This window comes from Callorhinus ursinus, unplaced genomic scaffold (genome assembly GCF_003265705.2).
Source record: "Callorhinus ursinus isolate GAN/ISIS: 27379988/994484 unplaced genomic scaffold, GSC_fseal_2.0 scaffold20, whole genome shotgun sequence".
Taxonomy (NCBI): Eukaryota; Metazoa; Chordata; class Mammalia; order Carnivora; family Otariidae; genus Callorhinus; species Callorhinus ursinus.
In genome coordinates this window covers 23,540,937-23,565,530 of record NW_027397082.1, presented here as the reverse complement: position 1 = coordinate 23,565,530, position 24,594 = coordinate 23,540,937, and the positions used below count along the sequence as shown (strand labels likewise).

Sequence of the window (24,594 nt, the reverse complement as noted above, 5' to 3'; positions counted from 1 at the left end):
CAAACACCTATGATTTGAAAAGAAAATGTTCCCTACAGAAGTGTGAGATTTTGTATGAAGTTCAGGTGTGAGAAAGATTTGGGGGGGTCACATGGTAAAAATAAGAGCTGAAATGACAAGAAAATGGAGTACAGGAATAAAAGCCAGAGACAAAAGACAGTCTTATCAAACATCTACAACAGGAAGGAAGAAGAGGAGACAACTAAGGTGAATGGAGCTATGAGAATATTAAGAGGCAAACTTGGATAGTATTTTGTCCAAAATAAAACATTTAAAGTATATGTAGAGAGTGGTTAATGATGCCAGATGTTGCAAAGAAAAGCTGTAGGAGGTGGCTAGGTTGTTGTTGATCTCTGAGAAGGAAATTTTAAGTGGTAAAAACAAACTGGATACATTTAAGCAGAGAATAAGAAGGTAAAGAAATGGAGGCAGTGATCCCAGACAAGTGTTTTAAAAATTGGATAATGGATCAAAAGAAGGGAATGGTAGTTTGTACAAGATGTAGAAAACAATAGAACGCTTCTAGGTATTTTTAAAATTCTGTATACCTAAGGTATAAAATGTGATGATGTGGTATACATATACACTGTGAAATAATTGTTATAATTAAGCCAATTAACACATGCATCACTTTCACATAATGTGTGCACGTGTGTATGTGTTAAGAATTTCAAGTATACAGTGCGTTATGGTTATCTATAGTCACTATGCCATATATCTCTAGAAATTACTCATCTTACATAACTGAAACTTTGTACCCCTTGACTGACAACTCCCTATTCCCCTGCCCCCCACTCAGTCCCTCATGACCATTCTACACCCCGCTTTTTTTTTAATTTTTTTTATTGTTATGTTAATCACCATATATTACATCATTAGTTTTTGATGCAGTGTTCCATGATTCATTGTTTGTTCATAACACCCAGTGCACCATGCAAAACGTGCCCTCCTCAATACCCATCACCAGGCTAACCCATCCCCCCACCCCCCTACCTTCTAGAACCCTCAGTTTTTCAGAGTCCATCATCTCTCATGGTTCGTCTCCCCCTCTGACATACTCCCCTTTTCTTCCTCTCCTGTTATCTTCTTCTTTTCCTTTTTTCTTAAAATATGTTGCGTTATTTGTTTCAGAAGTACAGATCTGTGATTCAACAGTCTTGCACAATTCACAGCGCTCACCGTAGCACATACCCTCCCCAATGTCTATCACCCAGCCATCCCATCCCTCCCACCCCCAACCACTCCAGTAACACTCAGTTTGTTTCCTGAGATTAAGAATTCCTCATATCAGTGAGGTCATGTGATACATGTCTTTCTCTGATTGACTTATTTCACTCAGCATAACACCCTCCAGTTCCATCCACGTCGTTGCAAATGGCAAGATCTCATTCCTTTTGATGGCTGCATAATATTCCATTTCTACACCCCGCTTCTATGAGTCTATTTTAGATTACACATTTAAGTGAGACCACCAGCATTTGTCTTTGTGTGTCTGGCTTATTTCACTTAACATAATGTGCTCCAGGTCCATCTATGTTACTGTTAATGGCAGATTTTTTTTTTAAGGCTGAATAATATTCCATTGTGTGTATGTACTGCATTTTCTTTGTCTATTTATCTGTTGATGGACATTTAGGTTGTTTCCATATCTGAGCTATTGGGAATAATGCTTCACTGAACATAGGAGTGCAGGTACCTCTTCCAGATCCTGATTTCAATTCCTGATTTTCAATACCCAGAGGTGGGATTGCTGGGTCATATGGGTAGTTCTATTTTTAATTTTTTAAAGTAATCTGTGTGCCCGATGTGGGGCCCAAACTCATAACTCCTGAGATCAAGAGCTGCAATGCTCTACCAACTGAGGCAGCCAAGCACCCCCTATTCTTAATTTTTTGAAGAACTTCCATACTGTTTTCCATAATGACTGTGCCCATTTACATTCTAACCAACAGTGTACAAGGGTTCCCTTTTCTCCATATCCTGAGTTATTTTTTTTTTTAATAATGGCCATCCTAACAGGTGTGAGATAATATCTAATTGTTGTTTAATTTGCATTTCTCTGATGATTATTGACATCAAGCATCTTTTCATATACCTAATGGCCCATTTATGTGTCTTCTTTAGAGAAATTCTATTCAGGTCCTTTGCCCATTAAAGATTTTTTTTTTTTTTTTGCTACTGAGCTTGCAAATATTTTCTCCTATTCTTAAATTGCCTTTTCAATTTATTATTTCCTTTACTGTGCAGAATCTTTTTAGTTTGATATAGTCCCACTTGTTTTTTGCTTTTGTTGCCTGAGCTCTTGGTGCCTTATCAAAGAAATCACTGCCAAGACTAATGTCAAGGAGCTTTTCCCCTATGTCTTCTTCCAGGAATTTTATGATTTAGTGACTTATATTTAAGTCTTCAATCTATTTTGAGTTCATTTTTGTGAGTGGTGTAAGACAGGGGTCTACTTTCATTCTTTTGCATGTGGACACCCATTTTCCCAGCACCATTTATTAAAGAGACTATCCTTTCCTCATTGTGTATTCTTGACACCCTTGTCAAAAATTAGTTCACTGTATATGCAGGAGTTTCTGCGTTCTCTATTCTGTTCCATTGGTTTATATGTTTGCCTTTATGCCAGCACCATATTGCTTTAATTACAGTAGCTTTGTAATACAATTTGAAATCAGGAAGTGCAGTGACTCTGACTTTATTCTTCTTTCGCAGAACAGCTTTGACTATTTGAGGTCTTTTATGGTGCCATATAAATTTTAGCACTATTTTTTTCTATTTCTGTGAAAAATGCCATTGAAATTTTAATAGGGACTGCACTCAATCTAGTATGTTTGAAAGCAAGAGAAAAGTGACAAGGGAGGTTTAAGATATGAGAGGGGAAAGGGATGGTGACAATGAGATCCTACAGTTAGAGGAATCATATTCTGTAAAGATGGAAGTTTAAAAAAAAGGAAACTTTTTTTCTAAGAATGAGGTAGAGACTATTAAAAAGAGAAGGGGGTAGTAAGTCATGTATGAGAGTGACAATTAGACTCTATTGCTGATAAACATAAACCCTATCATAAGAAAGCAATCTGAATGAGGTAAAACAAACAGAAAGCCACTCTTAATTTAGGAACACAAAATGTATTATGTCTATTAATCACTGGGAAATGTATATTAGGGGCGCCTGGGTGGCTCAGTGGGCTAAGTGTCTGCCTTCGGCTCAGGTCATGATCCTGAGGTCCTGGGATCAGAGTCCTGCGTCGGGCTGCCTACTCAGCGGGGGACTGCTTCTCCCGCTCCTACTCTCGCTGCTTGTGCTCCCACTTTCTCTCTGTCAAATAAATAAATAAAATCTTTAAAAAAAAAAGGAAATGTAAATTAAAACCACAATGAGATACCATTTCTCACCCACTAAAACAATAAATAAAAAAGATAGACAATAAGTACTGGCAAGAAAGTAGAGTAACAGGAATCCTTATTTGGGAAAACAGTTGAGCAGTTTCTTAAAAAGTTAAGCATGATCATGTCATTTGTGGCAAAACAGATCTTAAGGGCATTATACTAAGTGAAATAAGTCAGACAAAGACGTGTATGATCTCACTTATATGTGGAATCTAAAAAAGCCTAATTCATAGAAAGACAGTATAATGGTCATTGCCAGCAGCTGGGTAGTGGAGTGGGTAGATGGGGAGATGTGGGTCAGAGGGTACAAACTTATAAAATGAAGAAGTTCTGGAGATCCAATGCACAGTAATATGACCATAGTTAACAATCCTATATTATATACTACTTGAAAGTTGCTAAGAGAGTAGATCTTAAATGTTCTCACCACAAAAAAAATGGTAATTATGTGAGGTGATCGAGGTATTAACCAACCTTATTGTGGTCGTTATTATTCCACAACATATATGTGTATCCAATTATCACATGGTACACCTTAAACTTATGCAATGTTATATGTCAACTCTATCTCAATAAAGCTGGAAAAAAATTAAGCAGAAGTCTACCACATAGCCCAGCAATCCCCTCCCTAGATATCAATCCATGAGAAATGAAAACACATACCCACACAAAGACCTTCACATGAATGTTCTTATTAGCCGCACTACTGACAAAAGCCAAAAACTGGAAACAACTTAAATGTCCATTAACTGATAATGGACAGACAAAATGTGGTATACGAACATAGTGGAATATTATCCAGCAATAAAAAAGAACCAACTACTGATATATGCTATGGCATGGGCGAACCTCAAAAACATTATGCTAAATGAAGAAGTCAAACACAAGAGACTACATATTATGCGATTCTGTTTATATGAAATGTCCAGAAAAGGTAAATATATAGAGATGAAAAGGAGATTAGCGGTTGCCTGGGGTGGGGGAATGGGGATTAACAATCAATAAATATGAAGGATTTTATGGATGATAGAAGTGGTTTAAAGTTAATATACAGTGATGGATACACAACTTGGTAAATTTACCAAAAATCATTGAATTGTACCTTTGAAATGGGTAAATTATATGATATATAAAATACGCCTCAATAAAGTTGTTAAAATGTTTTATGCGTAATTTGGTTTGTCCATTAAATAACTAAAATTATTTGAAAATATAAAATTTCAAAATCACTCTAAATTACTTACATTTTTTATAATAAATAAAATCAGAAAATCCCTCATGTCCAATAAGAACAGACAGTAAAACAAACTGCTAAACTAAGTAGAATCAAGTAATGTTTTCTGCATTTAATGTTCTTGGTTCCTCTGAGCAAATATAGAAGGCCTGAAGACAACAGAATTTAAGCATTTAAGGGAGCTTCAGAGTTTGATCCAAATCCTTCAGTTTACCCCCGAGGTAACTGCCAGGAAAAAGGAAGACGACCAAGGTCACATGACAAGTTAGTGGCAGAACTAGACAAGAACTCAGCTCTCCTGACTTTCAATCTAATATTTTTTTCATTATACTCTGCAACCTCCCACATTTTCACAACAGGAACTGAGAAAAATTAGGAGGAAAATAACCCAAATTCATGGTGCTGTATATTTTGGTACTGATACAAATATTCTTGAGCTTTGTTTTAGGAGGCAGATAAATTACTTGGAAATATTTTGATCCTTTTACATGTTGCTTTTAAGAATTATTAGATAAACTAAGAGTAGTGTGCAGTCTAGGGCTAACTATTCCCCATTAGTGAGACAAGACCCTCTTGAGTAGTAACCTGTATTCTATCGACTAGGCCGCTTTCCAGTCTGGCTGGTGGGAAAAAGCACTACTCCTGGCTCTGTGTGAAAACCATTCCCTCTAACCTTCCATTAGTTCTTACCCTGGCCTCAGGTAGTCTCCATCCATGCAGGCACCTCTCTGCTGATCTAGAGAATTCTCTGTGTAGCTCTCTGCTCTCCAGCATAGCTGCGCTGGTCTCTCCGATCATTCTGTCTCCTGAACTTAGGGCAACTGTCTGGCTCTGCCATGACTCCCCCTTTCCTGTGCCATGGCCTGGAAGCTCTAAGGCAGTAAACTGGAACAATCCTAGGTCATCTATGTCCACGGTTTGCCATTTCTCAGAGATAACTGTCCTTTATGCCTGATATCCAACTTCTTAAAAATTGTCTTTTCATATATTTTCTCTGCTTTTTAAGTTGTTTAGTTATTTAACTGTTAGTTAGGTGGGAGAGTAAATCTGGTTCCTGTTACTCTATCATGGCTGCAAACAGAAGGTCTGGTGCTATCATTTTTATCCTGCTCCGAAATCTTGGGTCTAAGAACTCTCCTACTTTACAAATTGGCTAATAAAATTTCCTCTCTTTTAATAGCCTTTTGTTTTACTTTTATCTTTTTTGAATTTTTAAAAAAGATTTTATTTATTTATTTGACAGAGAAAGAGCACAAGCAGGGGGAGAGGCAGAGGGAGAAGCAGGCTCCCCACTGAGCAGGGGGACCTGATGCGGGGCTCAAACCCTGGACCCTGGGATCATGACCTGAGCTGAAGGCAGACACTTAGCTAACTGAGCCACCCAGGCGCCCCTACTTTTATCTTTCAATAATCAGAAGCACAATTAAACTCTTAGAGTACAATACCTAACCTACTGAGCCACCCAGGCACCCCTCTTATAAATTCTTAAATATAAATAGTTCAGTAAGAAATACTTGGCAAAAGTAAATACTGGATTTAAGTATGGTGACTACTATGTCCAGTTTTACATAAAAATCCCTTTATAATAGCACACATACAAATTGTATTATAAACATCTAAGCTGGAAACAGTCTTTCATCCCTTAAAATTAATATTGTATAGAGGTGTTACGTGAGCAAGATGGAGGGCTAGGAGGTGCCAATGGTCATCTCTCCCCAAAACAACAAAATAACTAACTACAAACTGATAAAAATGGCCTGAGAAAGCTCTGGACTACATCGAGGAAGCAGTACAAACCTTGTGGAGCTCAGAAAACCAAGGATGGCCACATAGAAAAGCCTAGAAAGCATTTTACCTGCATCACCCCATCCCCCATTTCAGAGCAGCTCGGTGCCAGGAGGGATCCCTTTGGAGGGATTTCACCCCACGAGGGAAAAGGAGAGCAGCAGAACCCCAGTAAACCTCGTCTATGTAGTTGTTTGTGCACTATGGTGGGAATGTAAATTGGTACAACCATTACGGAAAACAGTGTTGTGGTTCCTGGAATAATTAAAAATAGAACTACCATCTAATCCAGCAACCCTACTCCTCGGAGTTTATCCAAAGGAATTGAAATCATCATTTTGAAGAGATCTCTGCACCCCATGTTCACTGCAGCATTATTCACAATAGCCAAGATATGAAAACAACCTAAGTCTTTCAATGTATGAATACAAAGAAAAGCTGGCAAATACACACACACAGGAATATCAGCCATAAGAAAGAAATCTTGCTATTTGCAACAACATGGATGAATCTGAAGGGCATTATGCCAACTGAGATAAGCCACAGAAAAAGAAAAATACTTTCTGTGGAATCTAAAAATAGCCCAAAAAACAAAAAACCCCAGCTCATTTCAAAGAATAGAATTGTGGTTGCCAGGGCGGAGAGTGGCAGAGGAAACAGGGAAAATGCAGTTCAAAGGGTACAAACTGTCAGTTATAAGAAGCATAAGTTCCAAGATTTAATGTACAGCATGATGAATATAGTTAACAATATGGTATTGTAAACTTAAAAGATGCTGAGAGTAGATCTTAAGCATTCTTACCACAAAAAAAGAGTTAAGTGAGGTGGTGGATGTGTTGTTTTGTTCTTAGTAATCATTCCACAATATATACATATATCAAATCACCAGGCTGTACACTTTAACTATATACAAGTATTTGAAAATTATTGCTCAATAAAGTTGGAAAAATATTATATAAATATTAAATTTTATAAATTGTTAAAGTCTTGTTGCCGTTGGCTCTAATTTTAGGCTCTGGAGCTACATCTCTATTTGTGTGCTTCGAAAAACAAACACCTGATGTGTTTATGTCCCATTTAACACTTCCCACACTCCCTTCTTGTACGCTGGGAATTCATTTCTATAAAAGCAATAACCAGGGTCAGTGAAAATTTTGTTCATTGCATTTGGGAGCCAAAGGGCACCTGAAAAATCTATTACTAATTTCTCTCTTTGTGGAGGTCAAAAACCAAAGTGCTGAGAGAACTCAACTGCCCCAGTGCTATGTGATACGAGACCCGAGACCCAGTTATCACTCACCTTGGTTTCTCAGTGATTTAAAATTGTGATCTATAGAACTGAACTCAATACTTGAAATGTGGCAGAACCATATGTATAGTAAAACTACTATCTCCTTTGACCTCAATCTGAAACTTTAAATGCCAACCTTTAAAGTACATTAGCTTTTTAATCAGCTGCATCATACTACATCAAGTAAAATTCCTGTTTTTATCATCTGAACTACTAAGGCCTCCACATCTTGTCAGTGCAATTTAAAAAAAATCAACAATTGTAGGATTATACCTATTTCTCCATAAATCTCATCATATTGGTTTTAGCTCAGCAATTTGGCCTATTAATTTCAATTCTGAAACCTAAGCTTGTTATTATAGTGATTCTCAAATGTGACCTACTGGCAACAGAAATCATTCTGAATGCATTAAAAAAACATAAAAAATTCCTAGGCCCTTCTTCAGACATTCTGATTCACTAGGTATAGGTGAGCTAAAGAAGTCTACATTTAACAAGCCCTCAAGTAACCCCAAATAGCCATATTTGAGAATCACTGTTCTCTCATACCCATTGATCCAAAAATTGAAGACAGGTACTCAAATAAATACATATACACATATATTCATAGTAGCACTATTCACAATAGCAAAAAGGTGGAAACAGATGGGGTAAACTGGGTGATGGACATTTAGGAGGGCACGTGATGGAATGAACACTGGGTATTATATAAGACTGACGGATCACTGACCTCTACCTCTAAAACTAACAATACATTATATGTTAATTAATTGAATTTAAACAAAAAAATAATTATCACAAAAAATAAATAAAAAGTGAGGTTTAAAAGGAGGAAATAGCCCAAATGTCCATCAACAGATGAATAAACAGATTGTAGTGCATATACAATGGAACATTACTCAGCCATAACACGAAATGAAGTGCCGATATATGCTATACATAGATGAATCTTAAAAACATGATGCTAAGTGAAAGAAGCTAGTCTATTGTGTGACTCCATTTACAGGAATTATCAATAGGTAAACCCATAGGGACAGAACACAGATCAGTAGCTGTCAGGAGTTGGGGAAAGGGGTTAATGGTAAGCAGATGCTTTATGGATATGGGGTTTCTTTTGGGGTGATGAAAATGTTTTTCATTCAATAAAGGTGGTGGTCACACAACACTGTAAAAGTACTAAACACCATGCAATCATTCACTTTATTTTTTTTATTTATTTTTTTAAAGATTTTATTTATTTATTTGAGAGAGAGAATGAGATAGAGAGAGAGAGAGCATGAAAGGGGGGAGAGTCAGAAGGAGAAGCAGACTCCCCGCTGAGCAGGGAGCCTGATGCAGGACTCGATCCCAGGACTCCAAGATCATGACCTGAGCCGAAGGCAGTTGCTTAACCAACTGAGCCACCCAGGCACTCACAATCATTCACTTTAAATTGGTTAACTTCATGTTTTATGAATCTCAACTCAAAAAAAAAAAAAAAAGATAATGTGAGCCAGGTATTTAAGACATCTAGAAGGTTCAGGTAGATACCAGGATAGTAACCTGGAGAAAGTAACAGTATAGCATATTCTTCATGTTATAATAAGACAAAGTGCAGATGTATTTTATTCCAGCACCAAGGGAAGGAAATAAAACTAACCCACAGCAAATGGGAACAGTTTAGAACAGGGGTTAGGAAGCTAAGCAATTTGTTTTTGTAAATAGGTTTTACTGAACACAGCCTATTTGTTTATGTTGTCTATGGCTGTTTTAAGGCTACTGTGGCAGATATGTAACAGAGACGACATGGCCTGCAAGCCTACAGTATTTACTATCTGGCTCTTTAAGAAACAGTTTGCTGCCCTTTAGAGAATGTACAGTCTTTAGGGCCAAGCCAGGTTCACACTGAAGCAAAGACCCAAATGGAAAAGGCAAGAAAAAATAATAAGCCCATAGTCATGATGCCCTGTGAAGAGTTTCTGAAGTATTCAAAGCTTAAGTTTTGAAGGGTGGAGTAGACAATGATTAGGTGTTTGTGAATCTAATAAGAAAAACATCAAGTGAGCACTCACACCCACAGCAGGGAGGTATTTAGCTGTAATCTAGTTGGCTACAAAAACTTTACTAAAGCTTTGGAAGAAAGTTTTTACTTTCTCCAAGTCTAAAGTTCTCAATAAATACAATCCTTTGGGGGGGGTAGTAGGTAGAATTTTCTGTGAACCAGCTGAATTCTGGATAGTTAAAAGAAGTTGAACGAGAAATACCTTCTTTTTACGAGTGACTAATCATAATGAGACTATTTTTTAAAAAGAATTAGCAATTAGCTCAAAGGGAAGCAGAAAACTTTCAGATTTTGCTTTCATCTTCATTCATAAGAAATATCTTCAGGGGTGCCTGGGTGGCTCAGTTGTTAAGCATCTGCCTTCTGCTCAGGTCATGATCTCAGGGTCCTGGGATCAAGCCCCACATCGGGCTCCCTGCTCAAGCGGGAAGCCTGCTTCTGCCTCTCCCACTCCCCCTGCTTATTTTCCCTCTCTCGGTGTCTATCAAATAAATAAATAAAATCTTAAAAAAAAAAGAAATATCTTCAGACTCTGAATTTATTCATAGGAATTTTGTAAGAAATTACCTTCAGACTCTGAATTTAGTCTCTAAAGGCAAGGATATAAGTAAATAATGTCTACTTTCCCTATTTGGTACATGAATTTCAAGAGTCTTACAAAGCATGATCAGATCAAAGAATTTTCAGGAAAAAGGTAAAGGTGGCAGCAAAACCTCTCCAAAAAAATTCTCTCTAATCCACACTGCTTTCTCCTTATATGGATGTGAACAGTTATAGTGCTGGGTTAAGGAGAGGGATGGAACTACAAATAGGAAGGGACTTTGGGTCTTTATTTCAAATTTAGAACTTACAAAGTCTTTCCAAAAGTAACTTCCTCTTGCATCAGTTCAGTCTGGGCACAGCTTTACATCTCTTGTTTTTTTGCTACCAGTAGTCTCTGGCTTAAATTTACGTATGCTATTCTAGGATCTTAAGGGCCAAGGCTCTGGAGAAGTAGGTCACGGTCAGTTGGTGGTTTTTATAAGATGGCAATGTTGCTTAGTCTCGTATTTGCAGATAATCTGCAAAGGACTTTAAAGCACAGAATAGCAGATATTATATTACTGCTTAAATTCTGGAATGGTTAGTCAGAGTATCACTCACATTTGTTGTATGGTCATAGTAATGAGCAAACAGATCCTACAGTTTCCTATGGATGTTTATCCTCTTTCCATTTCTTGCCAAATTTCTTTAACAAGTGGTCTCTAACTGCCCATTTTCTTACCTTTGCATTTTCTCTCCACTTACTTTTCTTTAATCTGCCTAGTTTAACAAACATCAGCAGTAAAGGAGTGTTAGATAATTTTAATTTATAGCTAAACTTAACATAGTTTGACTATGATACTTATCAGCTCAGGAAGGGAAGCTGTTGAAAATTCCCAAAATTGGGAATTACCATACTGGCCAAATGGAAAGTCAGTGGAATGAACAAATTTAGGGTCCTGGTAAGGACATTGAAGATGGCTGACAACAGGGTCCACGCTGGGTAGGGTCAACAGTTAAACCTAATCACAGGGATTGCTCCCTTTCTTCCTTCAGGGCTTTAGTCACATGTCACCTTTTTAGTGAGGCTTTCCTTGGTGATCCTTCTAAATCTCAACCTTCCCTACCATCACCTTGACATCCTCCATTCCCCTTTCCGGGTTTACTTTCTTCCATAGTAATTAACACTGAATCACAAGCTACATATTTTACTTATTTAAATTGTTTATTGTTTGCCTCCAACTAGAATATAAGCTCTATATTTTAGTCTGTTCTGTTTGCTGCTATGTCCCCAGCATCCAGAATGGTGCCTAGAATATATCAGATATTCGATGAATATTTGTTGAATTACTAAATTTCACTCTCAAAGTGAATAAACAAGCAAGTTGTATCCTGGCCCATCTTAAATTTTTTGTCTAGGTAACTTGTTTGGTGTAGTTTTTTTTAAGATTTAATTTATTTGAGAGAAAGAGAGACAGAGAGAACATGAGCAGGGGCGGAAGGGGCAGAGGAAGAGAGAGAAGCAGACTCCCTGCTGAGCAGGGAGCCCGATTCAGGGCTCGATCCAGGACCCCAAGATCATGACTTGAGCCAAAGGCAGACGCTTAACCAACTGAGCCACTCAGGTGCCCCTGCTTGATGTGGGTTTTTTTGTCTGTCTGTTTTAAGTAGGCTCTGCCCAATGTGGGGCCTGAACTCACGACCCCGATCAAGACCTGAGCTGAGATCAAGAGTCAGATGCTTATCAACTGAACCACCTAGGTGTCCTGCTTGAGGTAGTTTTTAAATAAAGTGGGCAAAGGATTTCTTACCAAAGAAAAGTATGTTCCTCTATGATGATACATAGTCTTAGTATCATGAATCAGTATAGACCTCAAGAAGTAAATGCATCTTTTATCTATTTACTATTAAAATAAACTGTGCTTTTTCTATTTTTTCTAAGATAGAATTTTTTTTTTTTTATTTATTTGTTTGAGAGAGAGAGCGAGAGTGTGAGCGCACGTGAGGCAGTGAGGGGCAGAGGAAGAGGGAGAGAGAAACTTTAGCAGACTCCACACTCAGCACAGAGCCCCACGTGGGGCTCTATCTCACGACCCTGAGATCACGACCTCAGCTGAAACTAAGAGTCAGACCCACGTGCCCCTGAGCTGCTATTTCTAAAAGGCAATCTCAAACTATTATAATAGATGATGATCAAGAGTTCTATCAAGGAAGTCAAATCATTTACTTACTAAAGGGTACATTTTTCAGTTTACTAAGGTTGGAAGTCCATGAATTACTTAGTCAATGTATATGGTCTAGCACATTGGCTCCCAATCATGAGAATCTTTTAAAAATCAAATTCCTGAAACTTCTCTCCTTAAACACCACACTAAACCTATTAAATTAGTAGCTTATATGGTGGGCCCTAGGAATCTGTCTTTTTAAAACATTCTCCAGCTATATCTACTATATTGCCAAGTCAAAGACTACCATTTTAGGAGAGGCATCTCAAGGCTCCTCTGATATGGTAAAGGTGACTGACTGGTAATACCTGTATACTTAAAGCTTTTTCAGTTCAAAATAATTTCTTCCATGCCCTATGATGCTCAATTTAGGAGATGACAAAGTCTGAATTTTTTGACAGGGTAACAATGGTAGATTTTAACTATGATTAATATTCTTTAGGATAGTTTCTTAAAACTTCTGAATATATTTAACACAAAAATCAGTTATGGCCAGCAGAGTGTCCTAATGATATGCATATTAGGTTTCTTTTGGTTTTTATATTTTACAATGAGAGTGTAACAAAGGTTTTAATTTAAGAAACCTGCAAAGGATAAGAAAGAAATCTACTAAAGGAATAAGATCCTTGGATAAGATACAACTCACAGTCCAGTTTAAAATTTACCTTCTCATGGGTCGAGTTTTGAGATCCTTTAAGTACACACATCCATCTATTCGATGACCACGGGCCTCACCAAAAGCTAAGAATAATCAATGAAGGATTAATGTTGATCAAATAAAATTAATGAGATAAATTTTGTGACAAGATCCTTGGATTTCGCTCACCAACTAACAGATTATATAATAAAATGATTTATTATGGTAGCCGTGATGAGATCCTAAAAAGTTATAGATATTTTAATATAAAAACATTACTACCTTAATTTTTAATGTTCCCATGTTTTCTTTTCTTTTTTTGGAGTAAATGGCTATACGAAAAATCTAGTTAAAGTGTATTAAGTTGAAAAGCTATTAACGGAAAGGTAGTAACTAGAATAAAAAAGAAAAAATCATTATTATCCATATTTTAATTCATATTCATTTACATGGCACTAGACATTTTCATAACATTGGTCCTTGCTTTTAGCTGAACTTTCTAAAAATACCTTGAATTGCTGTATCTGGATCCCAGCCTTCAACATCGATAAGGTACCTGAATTAAAAATATCATTTTAATTTTACAGGATAAGTAAACCTGAATTTTAAAATTTTCTTCTCAAGAAGACAGACTTGAAAATTTAGCACCTATATCATTCTTACCTACATATCAGATATCCTGTTCTGTTAATTCCATTGGTACAATGAACTCCAATGAGTTTATCTATAAAATGTAAAGAAACATTAAAAAGTATGAAAAAAATTAAGATGAGAAAAGCATAATAAAATAACGTTTTATAAACAATCTGTAATATAATTTTAAATAAAAATTCTACCACTAGTAGAATTCTTAGTCATTAAATTTAAATCTAGTATGTTAAAGGGACACTATGAAAGATTCAGGAAAGACACAGGCTTTCTGTGTTGACCCTGTTGTATTAAAAGGTGAATTTTTAAGGATAATCAAATGAAGGACAAAGTTTATATCATGATCATGAATAATATGTTTCAAACATTATTCAGAAAGAAATAATTTTAAACTTACTTCTTTGATCTTAATTAATTGCCTCTGCATTCAATGAAATGTACTAAGACTTTCTGATTAATAGAAATACCTGACACCATTTCTCCTGTAAGGCACATTATTTGAAACCACAGTTGAAGAATTAAAAGTAAGATGAATCTACTGACCTTTGTGGATGGGCCAGGAACCTTTTTCTGCATGGTGGAAATGACCTATCTTAAAGAGTTTCCCTATCGTGAGGTTAAAAATTGAGTACTTCCCTAGAGAAGATGGATTTTGAGAGTCATATTCAAATTGGGTATCAATTCTGAGGAAATTTTTCAGTAAGATTCATGCTCTAGATGTTTTTTTCTTCACTTGTATTTACCTTACATTCACCTTTCCTATCCTGTCAATTGCCAGAACTTCTCAAAAGAGCTGATTTGCCACCTCTCTTCAGGACCATGTGTGAAGGAAGATTCAGGAAGCATTCATTTAGTGTTAGGACATTGTTTTCAACTGACAATGGGTTAAAACCCACATTTCCAAGTCTTTAAATTATTTTCAAATACCATAAATTTCTGGGTGAACATATTTAGAATCAGTTACAATAAGAGACTTTAGAAACCTGTTTTCATTATTTTGTAGACTGAATGAAATGGAATTCATTTTTGTAAAAATAACAGAACTAATTGATGGCCTTTTTATATTAGAAGAATCATTACTATCTGAAACACTTTTCCTGATATGTACATATTTTTTTCAAATATCTCCATATGGCTTTACACACACACACACACACACACACAAACACACACATACACACTCACACAAGGGTGAGGTTTTCATTTGAGCAACGATAGCTGAGGTAATTCCAGCTGAATCTATCTGGCACCTCAGAGTTCAGAGTCTAGTAGGGGAAGAGCCATAAGTAAACAAAGCATTTATCATAATACATGATGAATGCACACCAATGTGTTATGAGAGTACATAAGAAACAGCCCTTAAATTTACACTGGGGCAGAGGAGGTTTCAGAGGTAGTTTGAAAGAAACACTGAGATAATCTTGAGAAATGAGAGGAAGTTCATCAAAAACAAGATGGGAAAACATTTTAAGAGAGTTCAGTGTGCAAATGCTAGGAGGATAGCACTTGTGTGGGAAATAATGTGAGACACACGTGAAAAAAATGTAGGAGGCTTTTAGAGGGGCACTGACTGGCTCAGTCAGTGACTGTGCAACTTAGGATCTCAGAGTCATGAGTTTGAGTGCCATGTTGAGTGCAGAGATTACGAAAAAAAAATAAACTTATATAAAAAAGAAGTTTTTAGAAAGGAAGCCAAGAATCAGGTCATGAAGAATCATGTTAAGGAATCTGTGGGCGCCTGGGTGGCTCAGTTGGTTAAGCGACTGCCTTTGGCTCAGGTCATGATCCTGGAGTCCCGGGATCGAGTCCCACATCGGGCTCCCTGCTCAGCAGGGAGTCTGCTTCTCCCTCTGACCCTCTTCCCTCTCGTGCTCTCTATTTCTCATTCTCTCTCTCTCAAATAAATAAATAAAATCTTTAAAAAAAAAAATTAAAAAAAAAAAAGGAATCTGGTGCTTATTAGATGGGATACCACTGAAGGATTTTAAGCAAGAAAATGACCTAATCAGATGTGCATTTTACTTTTATTTTATTTTTATTTATTCATTTGAGAGAGAGAGAGAGAGAAAGCACAAGGAGAGGAAGCTGCAGAGGGAGAGAAGCAGGCTGCCCGCTGAGCAGGGAGCCCGACGTGGGGCTCGATCCCAGGACCCCAAGATCATGACCCGAGCTGAAGGCAGTCACTTAACCGACTGAGCCACCCAGGTGCCCCAGATGTGCATTTTAGACAGATAAATTCATGGATGTCTGGAGGAATGAACGGTGGGAGGAGAGGCAAGAAATCTATGCAAGAGGCCATCATAATAACCCAGATCAGAGAGGGTGAGAGTAGATGTGGGAGGTACGGGCAGAAGGAAGATTAAGAGTTCAGTTTTGACGTGTTCAGTTTATTGGTGCCAGATGAACCCCTTGGTGGATACAAGGTGCATGTGAACAGTGACATGGAGCTCAGGAGAAAGGTCTGTGCTAGAGATACAGATTTAGGGGGCCAAAGTTGAAAACAGGAGAAGATGAGGAAAAGTGAAGTAAGGCTGCTTCTTCTTCTTCTTTTTTTTTTTTTTAACAAACCATTTTATTGAGGGAATTGGGGAAGGAGTGGAAGGACTGGGAGGACAATGCGATCTGACATCCAGGATCTCCCCAGCTTTGCAGTTGCCAAAAGCAGGACAGATTCTTAAGAACAGTAGGCATCAAGGATTTGAGTAGAACAAAAGGCAGAGAGGAAGTGGTGGTGGTGGGGGGGGAAGGTGGATTATTAGCAAAGAAAACTTGAAAAAGGAAATTATTAGCTAGAAAACTGAAAAACACTTAGATAGAAAAAAAAATGAGGAAAACAGTATCATAGAAGCCAAAAGGAAAATTTTAAGGAAGGAATGAACAGCAGAAGTTAAGCTTACAGAGATTCAAGCAAGATAGGGATGGAAGATTGAATTTCTACAATCTTCTAATTGAACTACAATTAGAGAGCTGTAGAAATCAGATTATGGGTAGTCAATAAAAATCTCTTTAGTGAACAGTAATGGAATGGACACAATGAGTGGGGACAACTCTCCTAAAAGTGTAATCAGCAGAGGAATGAAATGGAGAACGAAAGAAAGAATTAAGATTGCAAGATGGAGAAGTGAGGATGATTTTAAGATACAGGAGAGGCCCGTGCTTGTTCACATGTTGGTATTACAGAGTTGAGAATAAACGAAGAAAATGTCCTGAAGAAGGCAGGATTGGAGGAGAGGTAGTGGTCTGGTCTGCTATTCCTAGGAAAGCAGAAGGAAGAATATGCGAGTATAGATACAGGTGAGAGTAAGAAAGGGACCTCTGAGAATTGGGAAAATATGCCACCTGAGTTGAGGAAGTGTGATGTAGGCACGATTCAGAAACAGAAGAGCGAGCTGGCTGGGGACAGGGAGAGGACTGCCAAGCAGCAGTAAGAACCCAGCTGAAACCCTTAACCATCGACCCATGGTGGCACCCAGCCAACACTGTGGAGGTATTTTCTCTAACATGCGGAGAAGGGAAAGACTGTTCAATTAAACTAGGGTTGAGTATTTTTGCATTAGAATTTAGAAAATATTTCTTAAGGATCTACTGGTGACTAACTTTTGGAATAAAGATAAAAAAGGGATATGTATTGTTAAAAAGGAGACAGTAGCCCAAACTGGAATCATTATGCTAAACCTCACCAAGATTTAATACCTAGCCTAAGTGCAGCTTCAGCTTCTCCAAGAAATGTGACTTTTCATCAGTCAACTTGGAATTTCCTGGGCAGCACAGGAGATAATCTGATAGACCCTTTGCGTTCCCTATAGGAGGGTGGCCTTACCTAAAACAATATGTTCTTTGCTAATAATTTCCTCTCTGCATTTAAAAACCTCTCCTTTTCTGGATGGAGCTCCTTTCTATTTGCTAGATGGGATGCTGCCCATTTCATGAATCATTGAATAAGGCCAATTTGATCTTTAAGTTACTCAGCTGAATTTTTGTTATTTAATAGTATCTTTTCAGTCTATATATGAAATCTTCTTTTTACAGATTTTTTTTCTCCACTTGGTTTTTAAAATCAAGAATTTAAGATCATATCAATGTTCTAGTACCCAAAGCATCACAAACTTTTGGTACCACAGACTAAAATATAACTTTACACTGCCGAGTAGTATCTAGAGATTCATTAAATCTGTCTTCCTAAGATAAATAGTTTAACTAATAGCAATTAGCCCCTCTCCCCTCTGCCTAGTCTTTGGGGAAAATAAGCTTATGAAGCTGTTTTTGATTTGTTGGGACAGACGCAGTAAGAAGTAGAACCTGTGGGTTCAGATTAAGACTGCTGTGTGCAGCTGGCACTGTAACCATTCCCATCAGCCTGAAACCCTGAAATCAGTTCTACTTCTCAGGCTCTTACTGTACAGCTGGTTCAAGGGGAGCCGTGAGCAACGCATCCGAAATAAGCCACTTCCCAAGAAGAAGCAGGCCTCTTCCCTAAGTCCAGGAAACTAGGTAGGCAATACCAACCTCATTCTTTTCTTTCTGTTCATTTACCCCCAAAATGGGTTTCTTGTCCTTTTTATATTTCCGGGTGTAAAAAATTTCCTTAATTCAGAAGACTGATGCAGGAAAGTAAAGGAAAATTGGTATTTATTGTAATTACTTAGCTCAGGTACAAGGAAAGGACAATGAGAAGAGAGAAGTTAAGAAAACTAAAAGTGTTGGGAAAACAGAGTTGATTTTATCAGCCAGTGGGGCAGGCAGGGTAAGGGACATAAAAGAAACCCAGAAGGACTAATAGGCAGGGAGAGAAAGGAAGGAGTCCAGAGAGAATCAGATCTAGTGGGAGTAAGAGAATGAGAAATCTGAAGAGTGTAGGTGTCATCAGAGAAATCTACGCTATAGCCATGCTATCCATAAGTAGCATCTATGAGCCACTGAGACTAATCCTAGGTACCCTCTAGTTTATGAATTTTGAAGTTTAGTAGCTCTTATGACCCAGACAAACAGGAAATCACTAGCGTGAAGATGCTCATGTGGCCGGATCACCTCTGAGGTCTTCCAGTCTACGAGGAAGACTCTACCAGAGGTAAAGGTAAGTCCTTGACCACTAAGCATTGAGAACACTTGGATAACACTTTGTTTTTTTAAAGCAACCTTTTAAAACTATGAAATACATTTCCATTATAAAAAAACACCTTAAACACAGGAAGTATAAATACGAAGACAAAAATCACCATCAGATGCCACTATTAACATTGTGATGTTTATCCTTTTGGATACGTTTGCTCATGTTATTTACAAATATAATTATACAGTGACATTGTCATTTAAAAATATCTCGCAAACATTTTGCCAAATCACTGAATATTTTTCTTTTACTTGGTTTTTAACAACTGCCTATTATTCTATGTGTATGTAAATGCCATAATTTAATCAATTTCATGTTAATGATCCTTTAGGTGTCTTCCAGTATTTCAATATTAAAAACATATCAGTGAACATTCTTGTTCACATGTTTACATATACTTCTGTTTATTTAGGGAAGACATTCCCCAAAATACATTCATGGAGTTAAAAGTTTTCCAAAAGACTTTAAGTTTTATCTTTCTTTTCTATATGAAGCCAAACTGTACACCAAACAGACTAAGATGTACCTCATTTTCTGCTACATAGTCTTTCAAGAAAAGTTATTTCTAAGTCAATTTTAAAATACTGAGTTATATTTTTATCTGTCCTGAGAGTGTCAGCATTTAAGGAATGCTGTAGGGAATCCATTTGTAAAGCAAAGAATCATCCTCCAATGTACCTTTTCTGTATGCTTTACTTTCTCCAAACCAAGTTTTCTTTAAGTGAGGGGCGTGCATACATTGCAATCTAAAGGGAAATCTTTGATAATGTCCTTTTAACTAGAAGTATTTAAGCGAAATATGTATATCATCTTTAAGTGGTCCACAATAATTTCTATTAAAATAATCTTTGTCAATTAAATAAAAACATTTTGTTTACATTAAAGGTTATTAATTACCATTTTCTGCATTTTCCCACAGGAATTTTCTGACCCACTTTTTGAACTGCAGAATAGTAGCATTGTCAGGGACTTCAAGTCCAACAGTATAAAGTTTTTTATAATGAATACTTTTAGGTAAATCCTAGAAACAAAGGATACAGAATACAACAATTATAAGTTATTAAAAACAAATTCTTCAACCTAATGAAACTTACCATTCCGTATTTTTTAAATCAGGCACAATGATTTTACTGAAGGCACACTTTAGATCAATTTGTGTAGAACTCTCTTGTTTTTTATTAAAGATTTTATTTATTCTGAGAGAGAAAAAGAGAGAGAGTGAGCACTCGCGGGCAAGTGGGGGTACGGGCAGAGGGAGAAAGAAAATCTCAAGCAGACTCCCTGCTAAACATGGAGTCTGACATGGGGCTAAAGTTCATGACCTTGAGATGGTGACCTGAGCTGAAATCAAGAGTTGGAAGCTCAACTGACTGAGCTATCCAGGTTCCCCTATTTTTGTGGAACTCTTTTGTAGTCTACACGAAAAGAGGCTATAAAAGAAGCCCAATTCCTACTGGCCAATGACAATCATGAGTTAAGGATTCAAATGATTAAGCAGACACAGGTTCAACCTAATATACAAGCTTAAAGTGTAAACTCCAGGGGCTTCTGGGTGGCTCAGATGGTTAGGCATCTGCCTTTGGCTCAGGTCATGATCTCCAGGTCCTGGGATTGAGCCCCATGTTGGGCTCCCTCCTCAGTGGGGAGTCTGCTTCTCCCTCTCCCTCTGCCTCTCCCCCTGCTTGTGCTGTCTCTCCCTCTCTCTCAAATGAACAAATAAAAAAATCGTAAAAGTGTTAACGCCATAGTTGGTGTTACAATTCAAGATATCAGCTTAGGCTATGTAGTAAGCCTGTTCCCTGACTCATTCTTAAGTTTGCAAGGGAGTCTAAAGTGGAGACCCTAAAAAGAGAAGGGCTAATGTCATCATTTAAGTAAAATCAATTAATCAACTAACAATATTCATCTAAAGAATATCAAGGTTGGTGATGAGTATAAATGCATATTGTCAGATCCTAGGAGCAGATAATAGTTTTGGAAAAATAAGGATAATGACCTTTGAACAGTTATATGTCAAAAAATCACATAACAAACGACGTGGATGGAACTGGAGGGTGTTATGCTGAGTGAAATAAGTCAATCAGAGAAAGACATGTATCATACAACCTCACTGATATGAGGAATTCCTAATCTCAGGAAACAAGCTGAGGGTTGCTGGAGTGGTGGGGGGTGAGAGGGATGGGGTGGCTGGGTGATAGACATTGGGGAGGGTATATGCTATGGTGAGCGCTGTGAATTGTGCAAGACTGTTGAATCACAGATCTGTACTTCTGAAACAAATAATGCAATATATGTTAAGAAAAAAAAAAAAGAAGAAGATAGCAGGAGGGTAAGAATGAAGGGGAGTAAGTTGGAGGGGGAGACGAACCATGAGAGACGATGGACTCTGAAAAACAAACTGAAGGGGGCGCCTGGGTGGCTCAGTTGGTTAAGCGACTGCCTTCGGCTCAGGTCATGATCCCAGGGTCCTGGGATCGAGCCCCGCATCGGGCTCCCTGCTCGGCGGGAGCCTGCTTCTCCCTCTCCCACTCCCCCTGCTTGTGTTCCCTCTCTCTGTCTCTCTCTCTCTGTCAATTAAATAAATAAAATCTTTAAAAAAAAAAAAGAAAAGAAAAACAAACTGAGGGTTCTAGAGGGGAGGGGGGTGGGGGATGGGTCAGCCTGGTGATGGGTATTAAAGAGGGCACATTCTGCATGGAGCACTGGGTGTTATGCACAAACAATGAATCATGGAGCACTACATCAAAAACTAATGATGTAATGTATGGTGATTAGCATAACAAGAAAAAATTTAAAAAAATAAAATAAAAAAATTGCATAAGAGTCCAGGAGAAGCTGTAAATGTTAGGCCTTGAAAAATAGGTATAGTTTTAGACAGGGAGGGAAAGAAAAAAATTCCAAGTATCTGGAATGACTTGAGGCACAGAATCAAGAATGTTCACGAGATAGTGGAGATGATTTGTGTAAGAAACAGAAGAGCATGATGAGAAGGGGGTCAGATTAAATTGGGCCTTGAAAAACAGAGAGAGGAGTTTAGATGTGATGTATTCAAACAGTGGGGAGGGCAGAGAGAACTGAGATGTTTTTTTAGGAAGGACCTGGAGTGGGCATGAAAATTATGTTTAGGCACAACTGGTCAAAGAAGGATAAAAAAGGCTAGCTACTGAATAATGAGGTAAAAGATCTGGAGAATATGAGACACATTTAAGAAGAAAAAAATCTATAGGGTTTAGTCCTTGACCTGATGTCGGGTACCCAGAAGACACAGGACTCAGGTGATTTGAACCTGACTGATAGGCTCAGTAGTGGTGCTTTCAGGAGAAACAGGAAAGCTGAAGAGATTGCGAATTTGTATTTTTGGGAAGGAGTCGTATAGAAGTAATGATGGTGTGGGGGTGCCTGGGTGGCTCAGTCATTAAGCGTCTGCCTTCGGCTCAGGTCATGATCCCAGGGTCCTGGGATTGAGCCCCGCGTCGGGCTCCCTGTTCAGCGGGAGGCCTGCTTCTCCCTCTCCCATTCCTCCTGCTTGTGTTCCCTCTCTCGCTGTCTCTCTGTCAAATAAATAAATAAATAAATCTTAAAAAAAAAAAAAAGGAAGAAATGATGGTGTGTTTAGTTATATGTATGTTGAAATTTGACAGGGCAGCAAGATATCCAAGACTAAATGTCACCTAATCAGGGCAGGAATGACAGATGACATCTTTGATGGCACTAATCCAATTGAATAGCAAGGCTCAAGAGTTATTCTCCTCTAGAACAAGGTTTTAAAATTCTCTTGCTCTCCATAGCCCTTAGCTAAGTCATGTTGCTAAGACTCAGGACAGGGAGGGTAGGACTGGAGGATGAGGAGGCCTAGTGGATGCTAATATTCTGCTTCAGCCAGCACAATTCCCTGTTTATCTGCTTTATATAATGGGCTTCAGAGCAAGAATTGAAAAGATTTTGCTGCAAAAAAAAGTTCATAAAACGCTGTTGTACAGTAATATGCATCTCATGTTTTTTCTTTTATTTTTTTTCTGTTGCTTTCTTTTCTATCATGTTACTCTTTCCCTGTTTCCTTACTCCTTTGGTGCTTTTCTTTTTTATTTCTATCTACAATAATTTATTCTACATATTTGTTCTCTCAGAAGAAAAATATTCCATTTTTTCCTCTCTGCACAATCCATGATTTTAGAAAAAAAGGTATTATATGATTATGTGAAGAATTAAGAAGATTTCGAAGAAATTACACGAGAAATTCTGAAATTTGTATTAAAATAACCATGAGAGTTACTTTCTAAATGCAGTATTAAAAAATCTTTTCTATTTCAAGACATATCTATGATAACAAAATACATCTGTAACTTTACCTTAACTTCATAATATCTTGTGGTGTATGTTAGATCGATAATTAATCCAAGCTCCACATTTAATGCTTTTATTGCACTAATCAAATCCTTTGGTGTAAACTTCTGGGTTGGAGTAAGTCTCTGATTAACTGCCTATAATGAAAAATGAAAGTAAGGTTATGAAATACAGATAAAATGTACTTAACATAAAACAAACAAGGAAGAGAAAAAACATAAGACAAAAAGAATCAGTGAAAACTGTCATAGCTTTAAGAACACTGGCAAAGCTCATAATGAATTGGAGCTGTGAAAAGAGCCTAAACATATTTACATCATTTGCTTCAGTGATTTTACATATGTCCTGTCACCAAGGACTCGGAACATTTCAAAAACGGACTGTCCTGCTTGGATCCACTGGAATTTTCTTGCACCAAATTCAGTTTGAATAAAGTATTAACCACTAGTGAAAAATAATTTTGTAGTAGAGTTCTCATTTGAACTGAGGCTTTGAAAAGTTAAATTACTTGTCCAACATCACAGTCTAGATGGCAGTCAAGATTTTAACCCAGAAATTTTTACCTTATCCAGCTCATGATACCAGTCTGACTCGTTTGATTAAATGTTTGTTTTTCTCCCAGATATAAAGGTTCTAAGTTTCCATGTTTATATTAAACAGAGTGTAGAATTTTTAAAATGTTATCAGATGTTATATATGGATTGTCTGGAGATAAATCTATAGTTTTGGTCAACGTCTATAAACTTACCAGCATTCTTCTAGACTGCTGTATTTGTTATTGCTCTCAGTGGTGTGTGCTGACTGTACAACAGATTTGATTTTTGTATTATATGATTAATAAAAACAATTAGTTAACATAATGTACTACAGAGCCAAATATAAACAATTCTAAAAAATTAATTCAATATAGCACTGGATGTTATACGCAATCAATTTGGAAATAAAAAGAAATGAACTGTATGCTACAAGATGAATGAATCTTGAAAACATGCTAAGTTAAAGTAGCTAGTCACAAAAGGTTGCAGACTTTATGATTCCATTATATGAAATGTCCAGAATAGGCAAATCTACACAGAAAAGTAGATTAGTGGTTGCCAGGGGCCAGGGGGAGGGGAAACGGGGAATGACTACCAATGGTTACAGGGCTTCTTTTTGAGGGGATGAAAATGATCTGGAATTAATGTCATTGATTACATAACTCTGTGAATATATTAAAAAAACTAAATTATATACTTCAAAAAGATGAATTTTATAGTATGTGAATTAAAGTATTAATTATATTAAGCATATTTAAAAAGTAACTTAAAGTTACTTCTCAATATATTAAGGAAGTAACTTAAAGACTTGTGAAAGAGAAAAATCTGAGT

The 24,594-nt window shown here is 37.2% G+C and overlaps 1 protein-coding gene across 3 annotated transcripts in view; it reads right to left on the bottom strand.

Moving 5' to 3' along the window:
* LOC112830854 (uncharacterized) overlaps nt 1-24,594 on the bottom strand; it is a 49,352-nt gene that overhangs the window by 5,113 nt on the left and 19,645 nt on the right. For all 3 annotated transcript variants that reach the window (XM_073904408.1, XM_073904406.1, XM_073904407.1), the window contains exons 3-7: nt 23,233-23,364; nt 19,781-19,904; nt 13,789-13,849; nt 13,635-13,681; nt 13,154-13,229 (exon numbers count right to left, since the gene is read on the bottom strand). In XM_073904408.1, coding sequence (XP_073760509.1) covers nt 13,154-13,229; nt 13,635-13,681; nt 13,789-13,849; nt 19,781-19,904; nt 23,233-23,364 — 440 coding nt within the window. The remainder of the gene's footprint in view (nt 1-13,153; nt 13,230-13,634; nt 13,682-13,788; nt 13,850-19,780; nt 19,905-23,232; nt 23,365-24,594) is intronic.